Source organism: Falco peregrinus, chromosome 5 (genome assembly GCF_023634155.1).
Source record: "Falco peregrinus isolate bFalPer1 chromosome 5, bFalPer1.pri, whole genome shotgun sequence".
NCBI lineage: Eukaryota > Metazoa > Chordata > Aves > Falconiformes > Falconidae > Falco > Falco peregrinus.
In genome coordinates, this window is record NC_073725.1 from 57,037,469 (window position 1) to 57,055,171 (window position 17,703).

The 17,703-nt window shown below is 36.6% G+C and overlaps 1 protein-coding gene across 14 annotated transcripts in view; it reads left to right on the top strand.

Annotated features, from left to right (window-relative positions):
• Window positions 1-17,703, top strand: part of KMT2C (lysine methyltransferase 2C) — a 197,994-nt gene that overhangs the window by 98,341 nt on the left and 81,950 nt on the right. For 13 of the 14 annotated variants that reach the window (XM_055803570.1, XM_055803574.1, XM_055803575.1 and 10 more), the window contains 7 exons: window positions 6,815-6,977; window positions 7,669-7,840; window positions 9,689-9,803; window positions 10,605-10,777; window positions 11,507-11,667; window positions 14,217-14,330; window positions 15,157-15,887. In XM_055803570.1, coding sequence (XP_055659545.1) covers window positions 6,815-6,977; window positions 7,669-7,840; window positions 9,689-9,803; window positions 10,605-10,777; window positions 11,507-11,667; window positions 14,217-14,330; window positions 15,157-15,887 — 1,629 coding nt within the window. The remainder of the gene's footprint in view (window positions 1-6,814; window positions 6,978-7,668; window positions 7,841-9,688; window positions 9,804-10,604; window positions 10,778-11,506; window positions 11,668-14,216; window positions 14,331-15,156; window positions 15,888-17,703) is intronic. The other variant, XM_055803573.1, reaches the window with a different exon arrangement.

Below are 17,703 nucleotides of genomic sequence, written 5' to 3' on the forward strand. Positions count from 1 at the left end.
TGTTTTTAAGTTGAGCAAAATGTTTTTCTTACTGACTTTTCTATTCTCAGAAATGGCTGGAAAGTTTTGGCTAAGCATTCCAAAAGAATTTAAGATAATTTAGGCATGTGTTATGTGAAGCTTCAGCCCAACTTCTCATCGTTCAGCAAGCTTCCATGAATAGAACGGTTTTTATATGGAGGTCTTTGTAAGCAGTACTCATTCATGTCCCTTCATTGATGGTGCTATGCTAACAAACCTTTGGTGTGGACTATAGCTGCGTTACCAATAGAGAATTTTGGTCAATGTATAGGTGGACTTCAGCTCAAGACTGTCATCTAAACATAGACCTCCCTGTGGACATGCCTACCTGTGAGCTGTGTTTAAATTCCAGTTACAGGCAATGGGGACTGGCCGGTATTGTCAATGGAGCCTGAAAATGGACACTCACTGTTTGGTCAACTGGATTGTGATGAGGTGAATTCCATAAAATGACGAAGTCTCTATAAAGTTTAATGGGAGCTTAAACACTTGCCTCGTATATAGACAGAGAATTTAGAGCTTGAAGTTTAGATGTCCTCATCTCAAGCTTTGTGTCGTTTGGAAGCAGTGTGACCGCATCAGCAGTAAATTCTCCTTTCACCGAGCTTCTGTTAAATGACTCCGCAAATGTAATTATGCCACCCTAGCTGTAGCTACAGAGGATCTGTAACATAGGCATAACCTGTAGAATGCTTAAACCACTTCAGAATCCTTATATGTGACTTAGGAATATAGGAGCTGAGCTGGATTAGACAGAAACATTACTTCATCCCAGTGTCTTCCACAATGACCAGTAACAGATGCCCAGAGAAGATCATTAAACAACAAGCATGTAGCAATGTTTCCCCAAATTATTTTTTTTTCCAAGCCTCCAACAATTTGTGGCTCAGACTGTGCTCTGCCAACAAAAAGAAATGTCTACACATACTTCTCAAGACCTTCTGAGCATGAATCAAGTGGAACTGGCACAATAGTCTGTTTTCTGAGTCTGCCAAAAAGCAGCCTTAAACCAAAGCTGATGATTTGTGTTCTTGCCTTGTTTGTCCTGAGGTTGCTGATGCTGAAGCCTAATAATCACAATTTAAGTTACATTAAACATTACTGACCCTCTCATTGTTGACATGCTAACTAACCAGGCTTGTGTGTGCCCTTTTGTCATGGTGGATAGTAGATGAGAATTAAGGGAATAGCTGGTTGTTAGCTGTGGGAAAGCTTAGACTCACTCAACACATTTACATTATCCTAAATCTTGTAGAAGGTGAGGAGGTGAATAAAAAAATGCTTTTCCTCATGTGGAAAAAAGCAGCAAAGGCAGAGTCTTTGGAGAAAATCCTACACCTGCAGTTATTCTACTAGTTTATGTTAATGAAGAGGAGAGTACAACTTCAAGGCACACAAACCCTTCTGTGGAGCTTATGAATACACAGGGTTTGGGAACATCCCAGATGATATGAGGAATGATCTGTGCACCATAAGTTTTGCATGTTTTCCTTTACCTATTTCAGGTTTCAAATAAAAAGTGTTACCTCCCTCAGCAAACGTGCCTCTTACAGGTTATTAGCTTACCAAAACTAATACAAAAAACACCCCTGCAAAACACGGATGCTTTATTGTCCCAATTTTTAGGTGCCTTGAGATCAACTCTGTTTATTTCCTGTCATTTTTTATAAAGGTGAAAAAAGGAGGCAACTGGTGGGAAGGACGAACAAAGTAGTGACTTGTAGAGGGTTTGAAATCTCCCCACCTAACGAGACTTTTCCTTTCAGCCTTGATTACGTGTGTTGAGTCACTGATAGTGGTGTTACTCATCACCATTTCTATCTTCTTACCTTTGTTCCTTATTCCTGTATAGATAACTGGGCAGATTATAGACAGATGGAGTATCTAGTCAAGAATTCTGCATTAGAAGACAGTCTTCCTTAGTCATGTGTTGAGCTTGGCCTAATTGCATCTCTTCTGGTTGTCCACGATTTTTTTAGAAGTAAAGCTGGATAGTTTGTTTCTACAGTTGTGATTTACTGTTTTCTAAGTTTACTTCAGAGCATGAAGTGGACACTGTTATACGGTTTTATACATGCAGTCTGTTAAGAATATTGTAGTTCTAAATTGCAGCTATAAGAGAAAGCTGGATTTTAATTTCTTCAATTTTGATATGCATTAAGGATTGAGGAATGAAAATAATTGATGTCTGATTGACTGGCTTGTTACACATGTAAATAATTTCCAAATTTGTGACATGAATAACACAAAATTTACAAACTAGAAGGTAATTTCCAGTAATCCTGAAAATGCATGGTATTTAGTACCTTTTCTAATCAGTAGTTCAGTCAAATGCCATTAATTCTTTTTATGTTGCCACCTTACTGTATTGTGCCCTCAAATGCTTTATGATACTTAAAATAGTTATTTGATATTAGAGGTGCTAATGTGATTAATGTCTATAAGCAAGATAAAGCTTTTTCTAGTTGATGGAGTAATCAATTAAGATTATCAGAACTACCAGAGATCATATTTCATTAACCACTGTTTATATAAAATTTCTTTGCGGTCTTGTTAATGACAGGATGTTAAGGTCCAGTTCTCCTTGGTTACAGGTTTGTATGATAGCAGTATTCAGTAGGTATTACTTAAATCGTTAAACTAAGGACAGATGGCTTGTATGCATTTTTGGGTACACTGCCATAAAATTAAAATTGCTTATAGTTATCATAGGTTTTGTTGGCTGACCTTTTAAAAGATAATTAAGTTCATAAGCAATGAAAACCTTTTGTCGTTTTGCTTAAAAAACATTTTGCAATACCCAATACTAACATTTAACTTTACTTCACTAATCAGGCCGCAGTCGAAGTCCATATATGAGCATTTCTTTAATGGCTGCCTTCTAAGGATTGTTACTTGTCCCATTGCTGAGACAGTGGTATTGTAAAGTAATTCCAAGGGCAATAAAGTAATGATAAAATATGGCATGATTTGTTCCTAGTGCTATCTGGGTAAAATCTCACATTATCATAAACACAAGCATCTTTTCTTCATTTGAACTTGCACTGAGTTTTGGAGTACTCAGTATGGAACAGCAGGAAGGTTGATGTGAAGTTGGAATACATCTTTTGATTAATTTATTTTTTTTAAAATAATGTGGAAATGTTAGAAAGATGTAAACAGTAAGCTGTTTCTCTTGTCACCATTTTATGGTTTGGCCATCTGTTTCTATTAAACTCAGTAGCATTTGTGACGTTCAGCTGAGCTTCCAAGCCATAGGCAGAACTAACCTTTTTGTTTAGTTATTTTGGTAGAATTAAGATTCTAGCGTACCAGTTTGAGGTTTTATCTTCCCAGAAATTTTCTGTGTTGTTTCTGCTACTCAGTGTCGAGGAGGTGGTTGATCAGGTTTTCTTATGTTTTCTACTAATTCACTTGGTTCTTCCTCTTTCATTGTATTTGTATAACACAATGGGATTAGTGAATAAGGGGAATTTTAAAACTCAATTAGATTGTGTAGCTGTTTGCTTTTAAAATGAGATCCTTCTCTGTTTGCATGAAAAAATTAGATCTAAAAGAAAAAGGTAAAAAGGACCAAGTAAAAGGAGGTGTGGACAGTTTTAAATGATGGGAATTACAATAGTAAAAAGTAGCAGAAGTATGGATTGAATCGGAGCTTTCTTTCTGTGAATAAGTGCAGTAGGAGCTTGCTGGAGAAAACAGCTGGTAACCAATGAAGGACTTTGTGAGTAGGAAAATAGTCTGCTGACTCTGCTTTAGCGACATTTATTTTATTGAATATACTATGAATAAGTAATGAACTATCTCTGTAGCTTTCTGACACCTTGTAAAGTTTTGTTCTTGTAGAACAGGATTGTAACATTATTTGATCCATGAACAAGACAGTGTTTGGCTTGCTTTGACAGCTTACCATTTTCCTGTACCTGTCCCTTGAATACTTGGATTCAGCTTCCATCCCTTCACATGATGCCTTATTTTGTGCTCATGCTAATGAAATTGGACACTCTGTACTCTGTTACTGTCCTCATACAATGTGGTAAAGGCACTTGCATTTCGTGTGCAATATGATTTATTCCTTCCTTCTGCATCCTACTGTCCTGATCCCATAGTTTAGCAATAGCGTAGTAAAGTAATATTTGTTACTGAGTTTATTTAGCAAAGCTTTTAATTTAGTTGTTTTTTTTTTTTTTTTTAAATTAATATACTTCTGCTGTCTTTGCAAAGGTCAGTTAATTGTAATAGCTCCATACTTGTTCTTCTGGGGTCAAGTGGCCTGGTTTCAGAGAGTGTTGGCTTCTAATCCTGGAAAAGTAACTCTTCTCATCAGCAGCTGTTGCCAAAAAAATCCCTTTGGGCATTTGTTTCTTCAGACTGCTTTATCACTCTTATAAATTCAGCAAATGTTGATATTCTATGCTTTTTATTTGCTTCAGATGATATATACCACATTGTTTTTAAAGTGTGCGCTTTACACACACTTGGAGCCAAATCTTTTTCATTGCCAGTGCAGTTTAGCAGATGGGTTTAAAGGGTTCAGTTACGTGTAATTTGGGCTTCCATTTTTCTTCCAGCATCTTTACATGGCTGCTTAAATCAATATCAACATTTTTCAAGGCTTTGCAGTAATCCTGTAGTTTACTCATTTCTAATAATTTCATCATTTAGTCACACAGCATTTGGGAACAGATATATTCTTCATTTTGCATTTGTTATGTACCATTGTTGACTGGTGATTTTGAAAAACAGGTGTGTTGTTTAAAAATGCCTTTTATGTTGCTATTTAATCCATTATTCCCAGCTTTTAGTAAATGTTAGATTCTTTGAGTGCTTGCAGTTCTTCTATAATTTTCTTTACCAGTTAGGTAATTCTTAAGGGTTAATTATGGGATCCAACAAAGTGTCTGTTGAATACTTTTTTGAGGGACATGTTTTGGACCTTAGCTCTTCTCAGGTTCCGGTTCCTACTGGTTTTTACTGAGTAGTATCTTTGAAAAATGTGTGGGCTGCAAGAATTGGGCTTTAGCTATAACTGGGGCTTTCTCAATAGCAAAAAATAGTTTCTGGGTTGTATGATGTTTAATGTGCAGCTGCAGTTCATGAAGTTGGAGGCTTTGAGCTATATTTTCATGATTTCACATCAAAGTTCAGGATTTACCTTTTACAGCATCTTCAGCGAGTATTTACTGAATATATCATTTCTTGCATCACTTCAGTTTTCTTGGCAGTCCTGAAATGTAATGACTATTGCTACCTTCTTCACCTGCTTCAGGAACTCTGTTATTGTTTGCTTACCTTGTCCCCCTCCTCGCCTCTGCATTTTGGCTAGTAAAGTAACAAAATACATCTTTTCCATACTGTTGGTGGGCGTTGGAGTCATGGGCAGAGGTGAGATGATGTGCAGTTCTGAAGACTGGACTAGCACAGAAACATTGCAGTAGCTATCCTTAGTGACCTGCTTTCATTGCTGTGCCAAAGCATTTTATCTTTTTATGTTGCCATTGTGTTTAGCATAAACTAATATTTTTTTCTTTCTCTTGTCCATAAGTTGTGGTGCAGGCAGATATTTTGCTGAAGACATCAATTTCATATGGTTTTAAGAATATCAATATAGCTGTTAACACAGGCAGCTTTGTGGTTTGTATTTTCATATGAGCTGGTTTTGATATCTGTGGAATTGTAGTAGCGCTATTTCATGCCTAATTTTATGCCAGGCTTTGAAACAGAGAAGAATTACAATAATAAATATTGCCTGTATTCTAAGAATTAAGCGGATGCAGTATGTAACTTTTCTTTGGTTTGGTTTATGTTCATATTCGGATGTTACTTGACACTTGAGCTAGTATCAAACATGCCAGTGTTAGCATTATGTTTTTGTTATGAAAAATGAGAGTCCCCGAGCTCAGTTGTTGCTTATGCCTTCCTGGGAGCCACTGACCTGTTTTTTCTTAAGTTTACTCTAAATCTTATGGTGCTGTGCTCTAGCCTTAAAAAGTATCGTTGCCTTGGTGAAAAAGTGCAAAAGCATGTTACAGTGCTTCAGGGACTGTAATGAATCCAAGAAAGAAAAGAAACTGATTAACTGAATCAGAAAGGTGTGGGTGATATTTTACAAGCAGACTGATGGAATCTTTTCCCTCTTGGCTAGAGAACTGGAGGGTTGTTGGGTAGTTCTTCCTGAGAAATTATTTCTTTACAAATGTGACTATGGTCTCTAATAATAATAATGCTTATTTATGACTTCTTGAAGTTTGGTGGTGACATTTGTGTATCCTTGAAAGGAGCGATAAGTAGAAAGCGCTAGGTTATATAATGCATTCTCATCCCAGAGAGAATTGTATAATGTCAGTAAGATTTTCAGTAGAACATGGTATTTCATTTCCATTTGCATTTCTGATTACAGTGTCTACAGTTTTACATTAGAGCTTACAGAGCTATGTGGGTTTTAGTTATAATCTATTGACAGTGTAGTGTGGTCTGCCTTTATTACTCAAGTCTCCAAGCCTCTTTACTGAAGGCACAGCTCAAGTTAGGTAACATATAGAAGAAAAAATGCTTTTTAGTGACAAGAAGTGGTTATCAGAGTGCATTTAGACTGGGTTTTGTTAGACACTTTAAGTCAGAAAGATCTGGGAGTGCCACTGAAAGACACGGTCTGCTGTTTCGTTTTCCTCAATATTCACTCCCTTCTACTGGGCAAGGTGTTTGTCTGTTAAGTGACGCTGGGGAACAGATCTGGCTGAAAAGTGAGGAAAATAAAGTAGTTCTTGAATGATTTGTTATGTTTGTTTTTCAGCGATGTGCATATTGTAAGCACCTTGGAGCCACTATCAAATGCTGTGAAGAGAAATGTACCCAGATGTACCATTACCCCTGTGCTGCTGGAGCAGGCACATTTCAGGATTTCAGTAACTTGTCCCTCCTTTGTCCAGACCATATTGATCAGGCTCCTGAAAGATGTAAGTACACAGTATTAAAATGACACAATTAGTACCAGCTTTTATAAAAACTGCTCCGTGCTAGGATCAGCTTAAGAGTGCGTTTGTTTAGATCTGTTTTCCCAGTTCATGTACCCAAGAATTCATGTTTCAGTTACGAGGAAGATAAAAGTTCATGCTCCTCTGTTTTTAAAGACTGAAAGTGGTGCACAGCAAAGTTAGTATTTTTCATTTTTTTTTAATGGCAGAACATGGGAAGGGTTTACTTATAAGGCTTGTCTTCTGTCAGGTTTTAGTTCAAATTGATAGGCTTGCTTACTTGCCCTAACTCAAGTTAGAGCAAGCGTATTGCAAACACTTCAGCTAAATGATAGGCTTAGATCCGTTAGGAGCTTTATTTTGTACTCGTTCCAATGAAGAGTTGGTTCTATAGCTCTCAGTTTTATCTTGATGAAAATAAAACTATTTCTTTTTGTAAGACTTTATTATGGTTAAAATGGATGTACTTTTGTACGAGAAGAGTAGTTGAGTGTATCAGAAAACTGAATTAAAGGAGTAGTTATTAACTATATTAATTAAATTTGAATTTCATAAGAACGATCCGTTTTTCTAAGCATAAGACCTACTAAAGACTTTCTTGGCTTCATTTGGTTCATTGAATGGTTCATAATTTTGAACAAAATAATAATTGGAAAAAATTATTTCTTTGTAGCAAAGGAAGAAGCAAATTGTGCAGTGTGCGACAGCCCTGGAGACCTCTTAGACCAACTTTTTTGTACTACCTGTGGCCAGCACTACCATGGGATGTGCCTGGACATACAAGTTACACCTTTAAAAAGAGCAGGTTGGCAGTGTCCTGATTGCAAAGTTTGCCAGAACTGCAAGTAAGTGAGACCTAAAGGACATGGAGGAGGACAGCGTGAGATCTATGTGCTGTGATTTTAAAGTATCTATTTTATTAACTGTTTTTCTTTTCAAAAATTGTAGATTATTTGCCCAGGTATATCTGTTACGATATTGTATTAAGTAGCTGAACAAACTCTTGTGTTGGGAACTTTATTCTTTCTAGAGCTGAGCTGGAACTCCTGCATAACATTATACCCCTAGAGTTACCATTATTTCGGCAGGTTCTGGGGAGAGCAGCAAAACCTGACTTTTTCCTTCTTTTATACAGGAGGATTTTTCTCAAATTTACCAAATTAAAAAATTAGTTTAATGTAGTAGTACCTTTATAGACTGGGAATCTCTGTTCTTACTCTGCTGACATTACAGCTGTGCATGTACCACATACTGGGAAGGTGCCCCAGCATTAGGATGTCTCTTGCGTAGTATCTCTCAGAGGCAATTAATGAGTCATTATGAAAACAAACCCAAGGCTTAGTTGGGCAAAGAAAAAAAAGTGACATAGGTGACCATGGTTGAAACACCAGACAAATACTGAGACACCAAAACATAATTGTTGCAGTATTATAAGGGTTTACTTAGAAAACTGACCACTTGTACTCTTGTTCTCATATAACTTAATCTGATGGGCACTGCAGGATTCTTGTTTTTTTAAAGTGCTTGCTAAAAAAGAAATAAGAGTTTTGTTCAGCTTTAGTCAGCTGGGATGGTATGAAGGAAAAAAAGCCACTTCACTACTGCCTTGTGTACCTGATCTGTCAGTGCTTTGCTGTTCTCCGAGCAGAACAGTCAGTATTTGCTAGCATTCATTCACCCACTTCAAAGAAGGTTGTTCCCTGATCACATGCAGCTGATAGCAGATGCCAGCAATGAAGTTGTTATAGCAAAGCACATTCTAAAATATATCCCTAAAAATGTTGTATTGGGTATTTACAGTATTTGCTAACAAACCATCTCTCTAGTGGAAAACTGGAAGAAAATGTGATGTTTTCACACCTGTTACTTTATGGTAGGTTTATGCCCATGTTGAAGAAGAGCATTTTAAGCATATCTCCATGCAGAGAGTGTTTACTGGTTTTTTTAAAATATCAGGTCTCCCAGGTCATATCTAGTCATATCTAGTATGTGTAATGCCATATATTGTGAAACTTTATCAAGGCAAATCTTGTTGCATACTTGTTTATTGAATTTATTTATTTAAACTGAGGCAGAACACAATGCCTTCAGAAATTACCGAACTATTTGTCTTACTCTCTGCAAATCTATTTTATCATTGAAATTTCTGCTGGAGCTCTGTAATACGTGATTGTAGGAAAATTGGAATCTCTTCCTTTTATGTTTGTTTTAGTCTTGCAGTCATATTGGTTGACATTGTAGGAGCTCCAGTAGTCAGAGATGATGGCATTTTTTTTTTTATTTATTTTCCATTAAGAATAGTCAGACTGTTTGTAGGAGCAAGTACAATTGCAAATTGCATTTTCTTTTCAGAAAGAAATAAAGTACATATTTCAGATTTTGAGCTGATTTTGGTACAGAAAGGTCATTAAATCTTCCTGCATGTGTGCAAATGAAAGTGGACTGATTTCTAGAATTCAGAATCATTGCACACGCTCAGCACCTGTTACAGTAAGCACAGTGGTCTCTTCATTCATACTTAAATATGAATTTGAGGGCATTATCTTTGGAGCTATTTGTAACTGGTTTTTATATATTTTCACATGCTCAGCAATGTGTGTTCCTGTTTAGACTTTTCATTAAATAGATTTTTGTTGTTGTTGTTGTGGCTTGTTTAAATACTATTTTTTTTAACCACTTGTTACTTTTCTTAGACATTCTGGGGAAGACAACAAGATGCTGGTGTGCGATACATGTGACAAAGGCTACCATACTTTCTGTCTACAACCAGTTATGGATGCTGTACCAACAAATGGTTGGAAATGTAAAGTAAGTTGAAAAGCTTCAGAATAATTCTTTGTCATTATAGGGGCCCAAATTTTGTTACCCGCATTATGCTGTTCTAGGTGTATTGCGGACCGCTGTTGCTGTGTAACATAACTTGTAATTTCTGAAGGAATTGTGCAGCTCTACAGCTGCTATTTTAGGGTTGCTGTCAGTGCTGTGTCTGAAGCAGCCTATGTAGGACAGTAAATCAGCACCGATAGTGGAAAAGAGAAGTGTAGGATCTGAATGGAGTGGGTGACTTTCACTTAATGACAGCTGGTCTCATGATCTAATGTAAACTAAAATGCAAACTAAAACCTATGCAGTGGTATATGTAATCTATACTTGAAGACTTTTTGTATGAAACTGCTTCTTGCTTACCAGAACACCAGTTCTGCAGCTCAAGGGTTCCTTTGCATTTCAGGAGGTCAGAATGAATTTGTTGTTTTATCAATAACTTTGTGAGTAAATACGATTTCAGCATAACAAGGGAAGTCCCTGTATATGAGATGTATGTAATTTCGTAGTCAGCTCGTGGCAGTCAGAAGACAACTGACATTAGGAATAAAGAAGTTTGATCTCGTAAGAAATATTCCTTCCAAGTCAGGGAGTACTGCAGGGAAGCTCTTCCTGCTGTTGCACAGGCTCTTCATGTTTTTTTTGTCAGATCCTGAATAATTTATTAGTGTTATCAAGGACAGAAACTTTATTTAATTTAATTCAAAACAGGAAAATGTCAGTTAATGGCAATTCTACCACATTGTGAAATATCATAATTAACAACTAAATTCTTGTGATCTCTAGAACTGTAGAGTATGTGCTGAGTGTGGCACACGAACAAGTTGTCAGTGGCACCATAATTGTTTGGTATGTGACAGTTGTTACCAACAGCAAGACAACTTATCTTGTCCTTTCTGTGAAAAACTGTGCCTCCAAGACTTCCAGAAAGATATGTTGCATTGTCACATGTGTAAAAGGTAAGAATCCTAATTTTTGTTAAATTGTACTGAAATGCCTAAAGGTTATGATGAGCTGGATGACATAGGTGCATTTCTGGGGAGGGTGTAGACTGTTTGGTGTACAATGCTATAGTGTTTTGTTGTGCGACATCTTGAGCCTTTATCCCTAAATACAATGAACATTAGCAGGTAGTCTTAGTTTAGTCTTAGCAAGTATTAGTTGGCAGTTACCTGAGGTGTATAAAGAAACATGTGCTGCTGCTGCTTCCTACACTGCATCTATTTTGAGAGTAAGCAGACTAGAAGAGTCATCATCCTAATTTTTAAAGGCTGTTGCTTGCAATGGTCTGGGATTTTTTTTTTTAATTTCCAAGTACATCTTCTCTGTTTAATTTTGTATTTTACTGTGCCAGTAATAATTAAAAAAAGGCACTATTGGGAACCTTTTAAAAATGTAGACTGCAGTTCGTATTTAACACTATTGTATCTTGCTGTGCAACATCTTGATATTGCTGTACGTGTTGTGGTGTCCAGTTGGCTTCAGTAGCAACTTTAGGTTTTCATGTTTAAATGTGTTCACTGCTTGACATACTGACGTATCATGCTTGTTTCTCTAAAATTCTCTGTAATAAAGCATTGGTTGAATTTCCCCATAGGGATGGAAAACAGTGCTATTTTTGGATTTTTACTAGGATGCTTCATATTTTTATTATTAAAATCATAGTCACACTAAATTAATCTACCCAGGTGGATTCACATAGAATGTGACAGATCTCCAGGTAGTGAATTGGAGTCTCAGTTGAAAGACTACATCTGCACTCTTTGTAAACAAGGAGAAGGGGATCAGACTCAGTCATGTGATGCAATGGACACTTCTGAACTCGTTCCTGAACCTGACAGTATAACAGGTAATCAAATGTAATCTTTATATTTCCAATATGCTAACATCAAATATAAATATCTGCAGCTGTCTCACTAAGTCTTTTGTGAACCAGCCACTCACATTCTAGACCGTGGAGTTCATCCATCCCTTTATTTAGCAGCAGCTTCTCAAGCAATCCATGGGTGAGCCATCTTCTCAATATGCATTCTGGCTTCAGGATCCTGTATTAGAAACATGGGCAAGTAAGCACCTTAATGGTGGCTTTCAACCTTCCAGCTCCAGCTTCCCAGCCTGTAGCTGTAAACTTTCCCTTTTTGTGATACAGTTCATAAATGTATTCATTTATCAGCCTGTTTTATTAATTTGTGTCTAACTGCCAGGCGCAAGCCAGCTTCTGATAGATGTTCCCGGAGGCATCTAGTTTCCCATTTCCCTTCTGCTACCTGTCAGCCTCATACTGCCCATTGTGCTCACTGTGTCCAGGTAGGAGACAGTAGTGGAAGCTGGACTATGTTCAAGGGACAGGTATATTTAACTAAACAGCTTTTAACCAGGTGTCCTTTTTCAAAACAATATGATTAGCCTTCCTGTTTCTGAGAGATTCTTTTCTAAATGGGCAAAGGTGGAAAGGGAAGTTGCAGAAAAGCATATAGTATGTTTTTGAAGATCACTCGGTAAGAGTAAGGAAGCACAGAGAGAACTTGGATTTGCTGATCTGAGTCCGGTGGGTCATCCACAAGACCCATGTAATGAACTCATGAATGCCTTTGTGTATTTCACACCACATGCTCTGTTGGATAGCACCTACTGTTATGGAGGCTGAATTTCCTAAGAGAAGTACAGTAGTAGTTAAATTTGGAAGCAAGGTGAAAATCTTAACAGATTAACCATACTACTGTACGCATTTTTGATGCTTAAACAGCAATGCTTGTGCACTGGTCTTTTGTTAAAGGAAATTGATAGTTCCGTTGCATAAGTATCTGTGTTTTCAAAAGCCGGATAATTTTTGACTGGAAAGGGGAAGTGTTAGACTACAACAAAGCTCTTAATTTTTGTGTGTTCAAACTGATGTTTTGTGTAAACAAGTCATTCTCTTTGATGTTAGCCTGTACACGTAAGTGCATACTTCTCACAAGCAGTAAAGAAATGATGAAAAAGAGGATCCTGGAGGGCAGTGACAGTAGGTAAATGTATGTAAATGAGCAGAACCCCTCTGTCAGTGAACACACACACAGAGTTAGAAAGGGTGGCGGCTTCAGCCTTTGAAGATCACTTCCATTCTGAAAGGTTAGTAGAGGCTGTTGGACTCTCAGGCAATGTATTTAGAACATTTAGGACAATGTCCAAGCAATATCCAAAACTCACACTGGTATAATTTTCAGTCTTCCTCTGAAAACCCTTTTAAAAAAGTAACAGGTTTATTTGAAAGGCTTAAGTTTTAAGTAATACTTCTGTTAGGATTTCTAGCTAGTAGAGGCATTGACAAGAATACTCTTCTCCCCAAGGAGGAACAGGACTGTCATCTCAACTACTAGGAGTAATCTGGAGCTGTTACATCAGTACAGTCATGCAGTGTTTTATACCCAGGAGAGCACTTTTGTACATCAAAATCAGATTTGGAGCCAATCTAAATGATCATTTCCTCAAACTTTAAAATATCACTTTAAAGTTGGCAGAGTCTGAGAGCAGTTTTTAGGTGCTAAAAGTAGCATCACCTAATAGTTCCTGGGTTTTTGAACTTTGAAGAGGCTTTCCTGAGCAGAAAGCTGTATTCGGTTGACTTTTTTTTTTTTTGTGCTAACATCTGTGGAGGATCAGTTCCTTCTGAGTTAATGCTTACTATATATTTTGTTTTCCTGCTTCTACTTTGTCTAGTGCATTTTAATGACTTTCCTTAACTGAAAAAGCTTTTACATAAAGAAAAAAAAAAAAAAGTATTTCCTGTTTCTGTGCTCTACAACAATACTGTCAGCTAAAGAAGTGCTCGATAGCACTTTTTCCATGCAAATTCTTTTATTTAATAGGAGGAACTCACAGGTTAAGGTATCCTAGTTCTAAAGTATCAAAATTTAGTTTTCGTGTTGTTAAACAGGTAGGTTGAAAATCAGTGTTCCAAGTGCTGAATAGCAGAATGGAACCTTGTATCTATGCCATAAGTTGTTATAGTATTTGTATAAAAATTAGAAGCCTTCAGGCTACAAGTTCTGTTGAATTTAGAGACTGGAATTTGAGAAAAGACTTTTTTGTATTGCTTAGGTAATGCAAAAGTCTGTGACTGTGTAACTTAGATTTTCACAATTAAGTGTCTGTAACTGCTCTACAGACATTTTTCACTGTCTGAAAGGTATAAAACAGCTTCAGTGTTAATGCAAAAAAGGCTCTTAATCTTTAAGGAGTACTACATAGTCTCCCTAACCTTCTCGTTGTCCTGATTTCTCCTAACTCCCATCCCATTTTAATACCCTTTTCTTTAGCCAGAAGGTGAAACAGTGACAGCAACTACTGATGCCAAAGTAATAGAATAAACGTAATACCAATTTTGATACCAATTTTGATTCTCTGCCTCTTCTTAAGCTTGTACAAATGAAATGGAAATGGAAAGTGGTGGAGAGGATGTGACATTTCAGGAACAACCCATTACTGGTGATGGCCCTGGTGAAGAATCAGCTGTTGGATGCATCACAGACGGTAAGAAAGAGTTTTGCAGTTGGGGAAAATGCCAATACAGAACCCTCTTCTATTCAGTAAATTTTGTGGTACTTTATAAATGTAAGAGGAAAAAGTGTCTGGAAAGCAGTAGGATACAAATTGCATCAGTTCTTTTATCTGAACTCTCAAGCAAGAGAATTAACTTTTTTTGCTGAAGAACTATTTTATTGAAGGCAAATGTAGTCTTTAGAATGTTTTTGTAGGAGAAAGTTGTTTTAGTTTTTTTGGTGGAATCGACTTTCTCCAAAAGCTGGAAATATAGTTAAATTCTTTTGTACACTGGAGGCTTATAGAAAAAACACTATTTGTTGCTATTCAAATACAGTCACACTTTCTCTTCAAGTCTTTTTTGTTTGTAGTTGCAAATAACTAGATTAGATTAATTTCCCCTGGTGTGTTTTGGGGCATACTGTAGAACTTTTCCAGTTTATGTGCTTTCTGGTTGCAACTCCACAAGTATCTTTGGTTAAGAATTTCTAGTTTTCTTTTTTCCTGTTGTAAATAAAAGATGATTTATTTTTTTTAATAAAGAAGTGTGCTCATCCAGACAGGCTGTGATGCAGTAGCTGATCATTTGTGTTCCTGGAATAAATATCTTACAAATCACACATGAAATACCAGCCAAAGAAAAGAATAGGTACAAAGATAGATATTTATGAAGTATATTTTAAGCTACGTATTAAATTCACTTAAGTAAAGTGATACGTACTTGGTGTACTTGATGTGTACCCAGTATACTTGTTGATCGGTACGCCTGTGTAAGTTTGTTTTTTTCACACTGAGCCTTTAATATGGTTGTACTTAGTTACAGGCATATCACCAGAAGAAAAGACCACACAACTGGAAACGGAAGTCTCTCTTGAAATTAATTCAGCTGAAATGGAAATGTCTCCTAAAAAGACACCAGTATCTGGTGACGGTCAGACTGAGAAAATGATGGAAGGTGTTCAAGCTGTAATACAGCAGGAGTTAGACAAACAAGTGGAAGAGACACAGCTGCCACAAGGTAGTGTGGAGGTGTCAGAAGTATCCACAGTAGACTCTCGGTCTCTGTCTTCAGTACCTGAGACCATAACTATGACGCCAGAAATACAGGAGACTGAAAGTAAAAGAGATATTTGTATCCCTATAGAACAACAACTGGAAATAATAAAAGTGCAAAAAGATGCAGAAAAAGGAGAAACTCATGACAAGTCAGAAACACCAGCTCTTCCAGAGGCAGAAACTGCTTCTGCAAATGAAGGTGTTGCAAATAGTTCACCAGTTGGAGACAAACCCATAAAATCGCCAGCTGAGACTTACCCCTCACTTTCCCCGTCAGTTAATATAAGCAAGACAAATGTGTCTTCCTCGCCAGATGTTTCACTAGACTCGCATTCTGCACGAGATGTACAGCACAGCCAGCCCCCAGCATTGCCGTCCACTGCTGGAAGTGCTCTCCCAACAACTTACATATCAGTCACTCCAAAAATTGGCATGGGAAAACCAGCCATCACCAAACGCAAGTTTTCTCCTGGAAGACCCAGATCAAGACAGGTAAGCATGTAGACTGTTTCATTATACATTTATGAAGCACACCATTTAAATTTCAGTATAATGCGTTAAATTGACATATTTTCTAGAATATAATATGCATTTATTCTCCTAAGTGAATGTGTGGTTTATTTCTTCGAGGAAGTAATTTGAAAGGTCAGACATCATTAAGGTAGTGAGAATTAAAGTTTCTTTCAGCTTAGGCTTACAGCAAAATAAAAGACAGTTTGTTATATTTTTCATACATGCGCTACAAATGCAGGTATACGCAATGCTGTGCCTTTTAACTTACCTCTTAATATTTTTCATATATGCATTTATTTTGCCTAGTACTTTCAAAGTGTGTTAAAATTTCTTAAATGGGCTTTATAGAAAAATGTGCTACAACTCTGTTTACGTTACTCTGCCCGATATTTTCTTGACAGACATTTTTATTGGTGTTGTAAATAATTTTGTGGTTTTGTTGCATTAGCAAATACTTTGCAAGGACTGTCTGGTACAGATCTGTGGTTTGACAAGGATTAAGTTTGATAAGTGAAAAGAATCCTTAAGTCTTTCCCTTTCTGCAACATCGTGCTCTCTTTTTGAGTCACATAGTTGTGGTGAAAATGGTTCCTCAATCTGTAGTATTTATTTTGTGTTTACAAAATTCTATACAAAACGTATGTCAGTGTGACAAATCAGGGTTTCATTTCTGTTCTGATGACAATTTATTTTTAGTCTTTGGGACTTTTAGGTTGATGATTTCGTGCTTTTCTGAACTTAGTGTTAAGAAAGCTTTTTATATATTGCACAATTCTTTCTATTTTTAATTGTTACCTAAAGGTTCAAAATTCTTGTTTCTTAAGAAAAGATATGAGAGAGCGTTCTGAAAAGGTTAAAAGTATATAATAAAGGCAACAGACATAATATGAGAAATTAAATTTGGAAAGTTTTAGAGTATCACTGGAGTGTTTTTTTGCCGTCATAGACATGTATAAAAATATTTTTTCTTAATACTCTGTAGCATCTTAAAAATTAAATTTCTTTTCTTAGCTTATCATGCACATTGAAAACGGGTGGGGTCCTTACACAGTCTAAAATGAATTCAGTTTTTTTTGTTGGGGAGGTTTATTTGTCTTCTTTCATGTTCCAGTAAGAGTTATATTTATTTTTCTGTGCAATTTGCCCCTGCTCTGCCTGGGAACCAGCATCATGAGACTGGTAATAAAATTAGTTAACCACCAAAGAGAACCCATTAAGGAAAACATGAAAACTGACCCCAACTGTAAATGCCTGTAGCAGAATAGATACGTATCTGAAAAAGCAAAAATCCTCATCTGTAAAAGTAACATCTTTGTGCAATAGAGTATAGTCATTAAACTCTTACTATGTGGTGTGACTAAGGCAAATAAAACTGAGTTGAACTACTGTTTAGAAGTCAGGTGTAACACAAAATCCTAGCTGTGATGCTAAATCAATATAATCTGTTCAACAGTTTGCAAATTATATTTTGAAATAAAGAGGTACTTAGCAGCTTAGCAGTACCTGTTGTAGAACTGGACGAGCTACTTGTGAAATTCATGTTCTGTCTTGTAAAGTTGTGTTGGAAGTCTGTGAGGGTTTCTTTTGATTCGGACTGTCTTTGTCTTGCACTTCAAACCCTTATCAAGATGGAACTTTTGTGAAACAAACAGCAATTTTCTGGTGAGAAAAGCATGGGCATACTTTAAGTCCCAGTACACTTCTCCCTTTCCATTGTTTATTCAGTATTAGCACCTTGTGGAATTCAGTGAAAAATTGTCTTGAGAAGGATTGATAAAAAAAAACAAAACAAGAA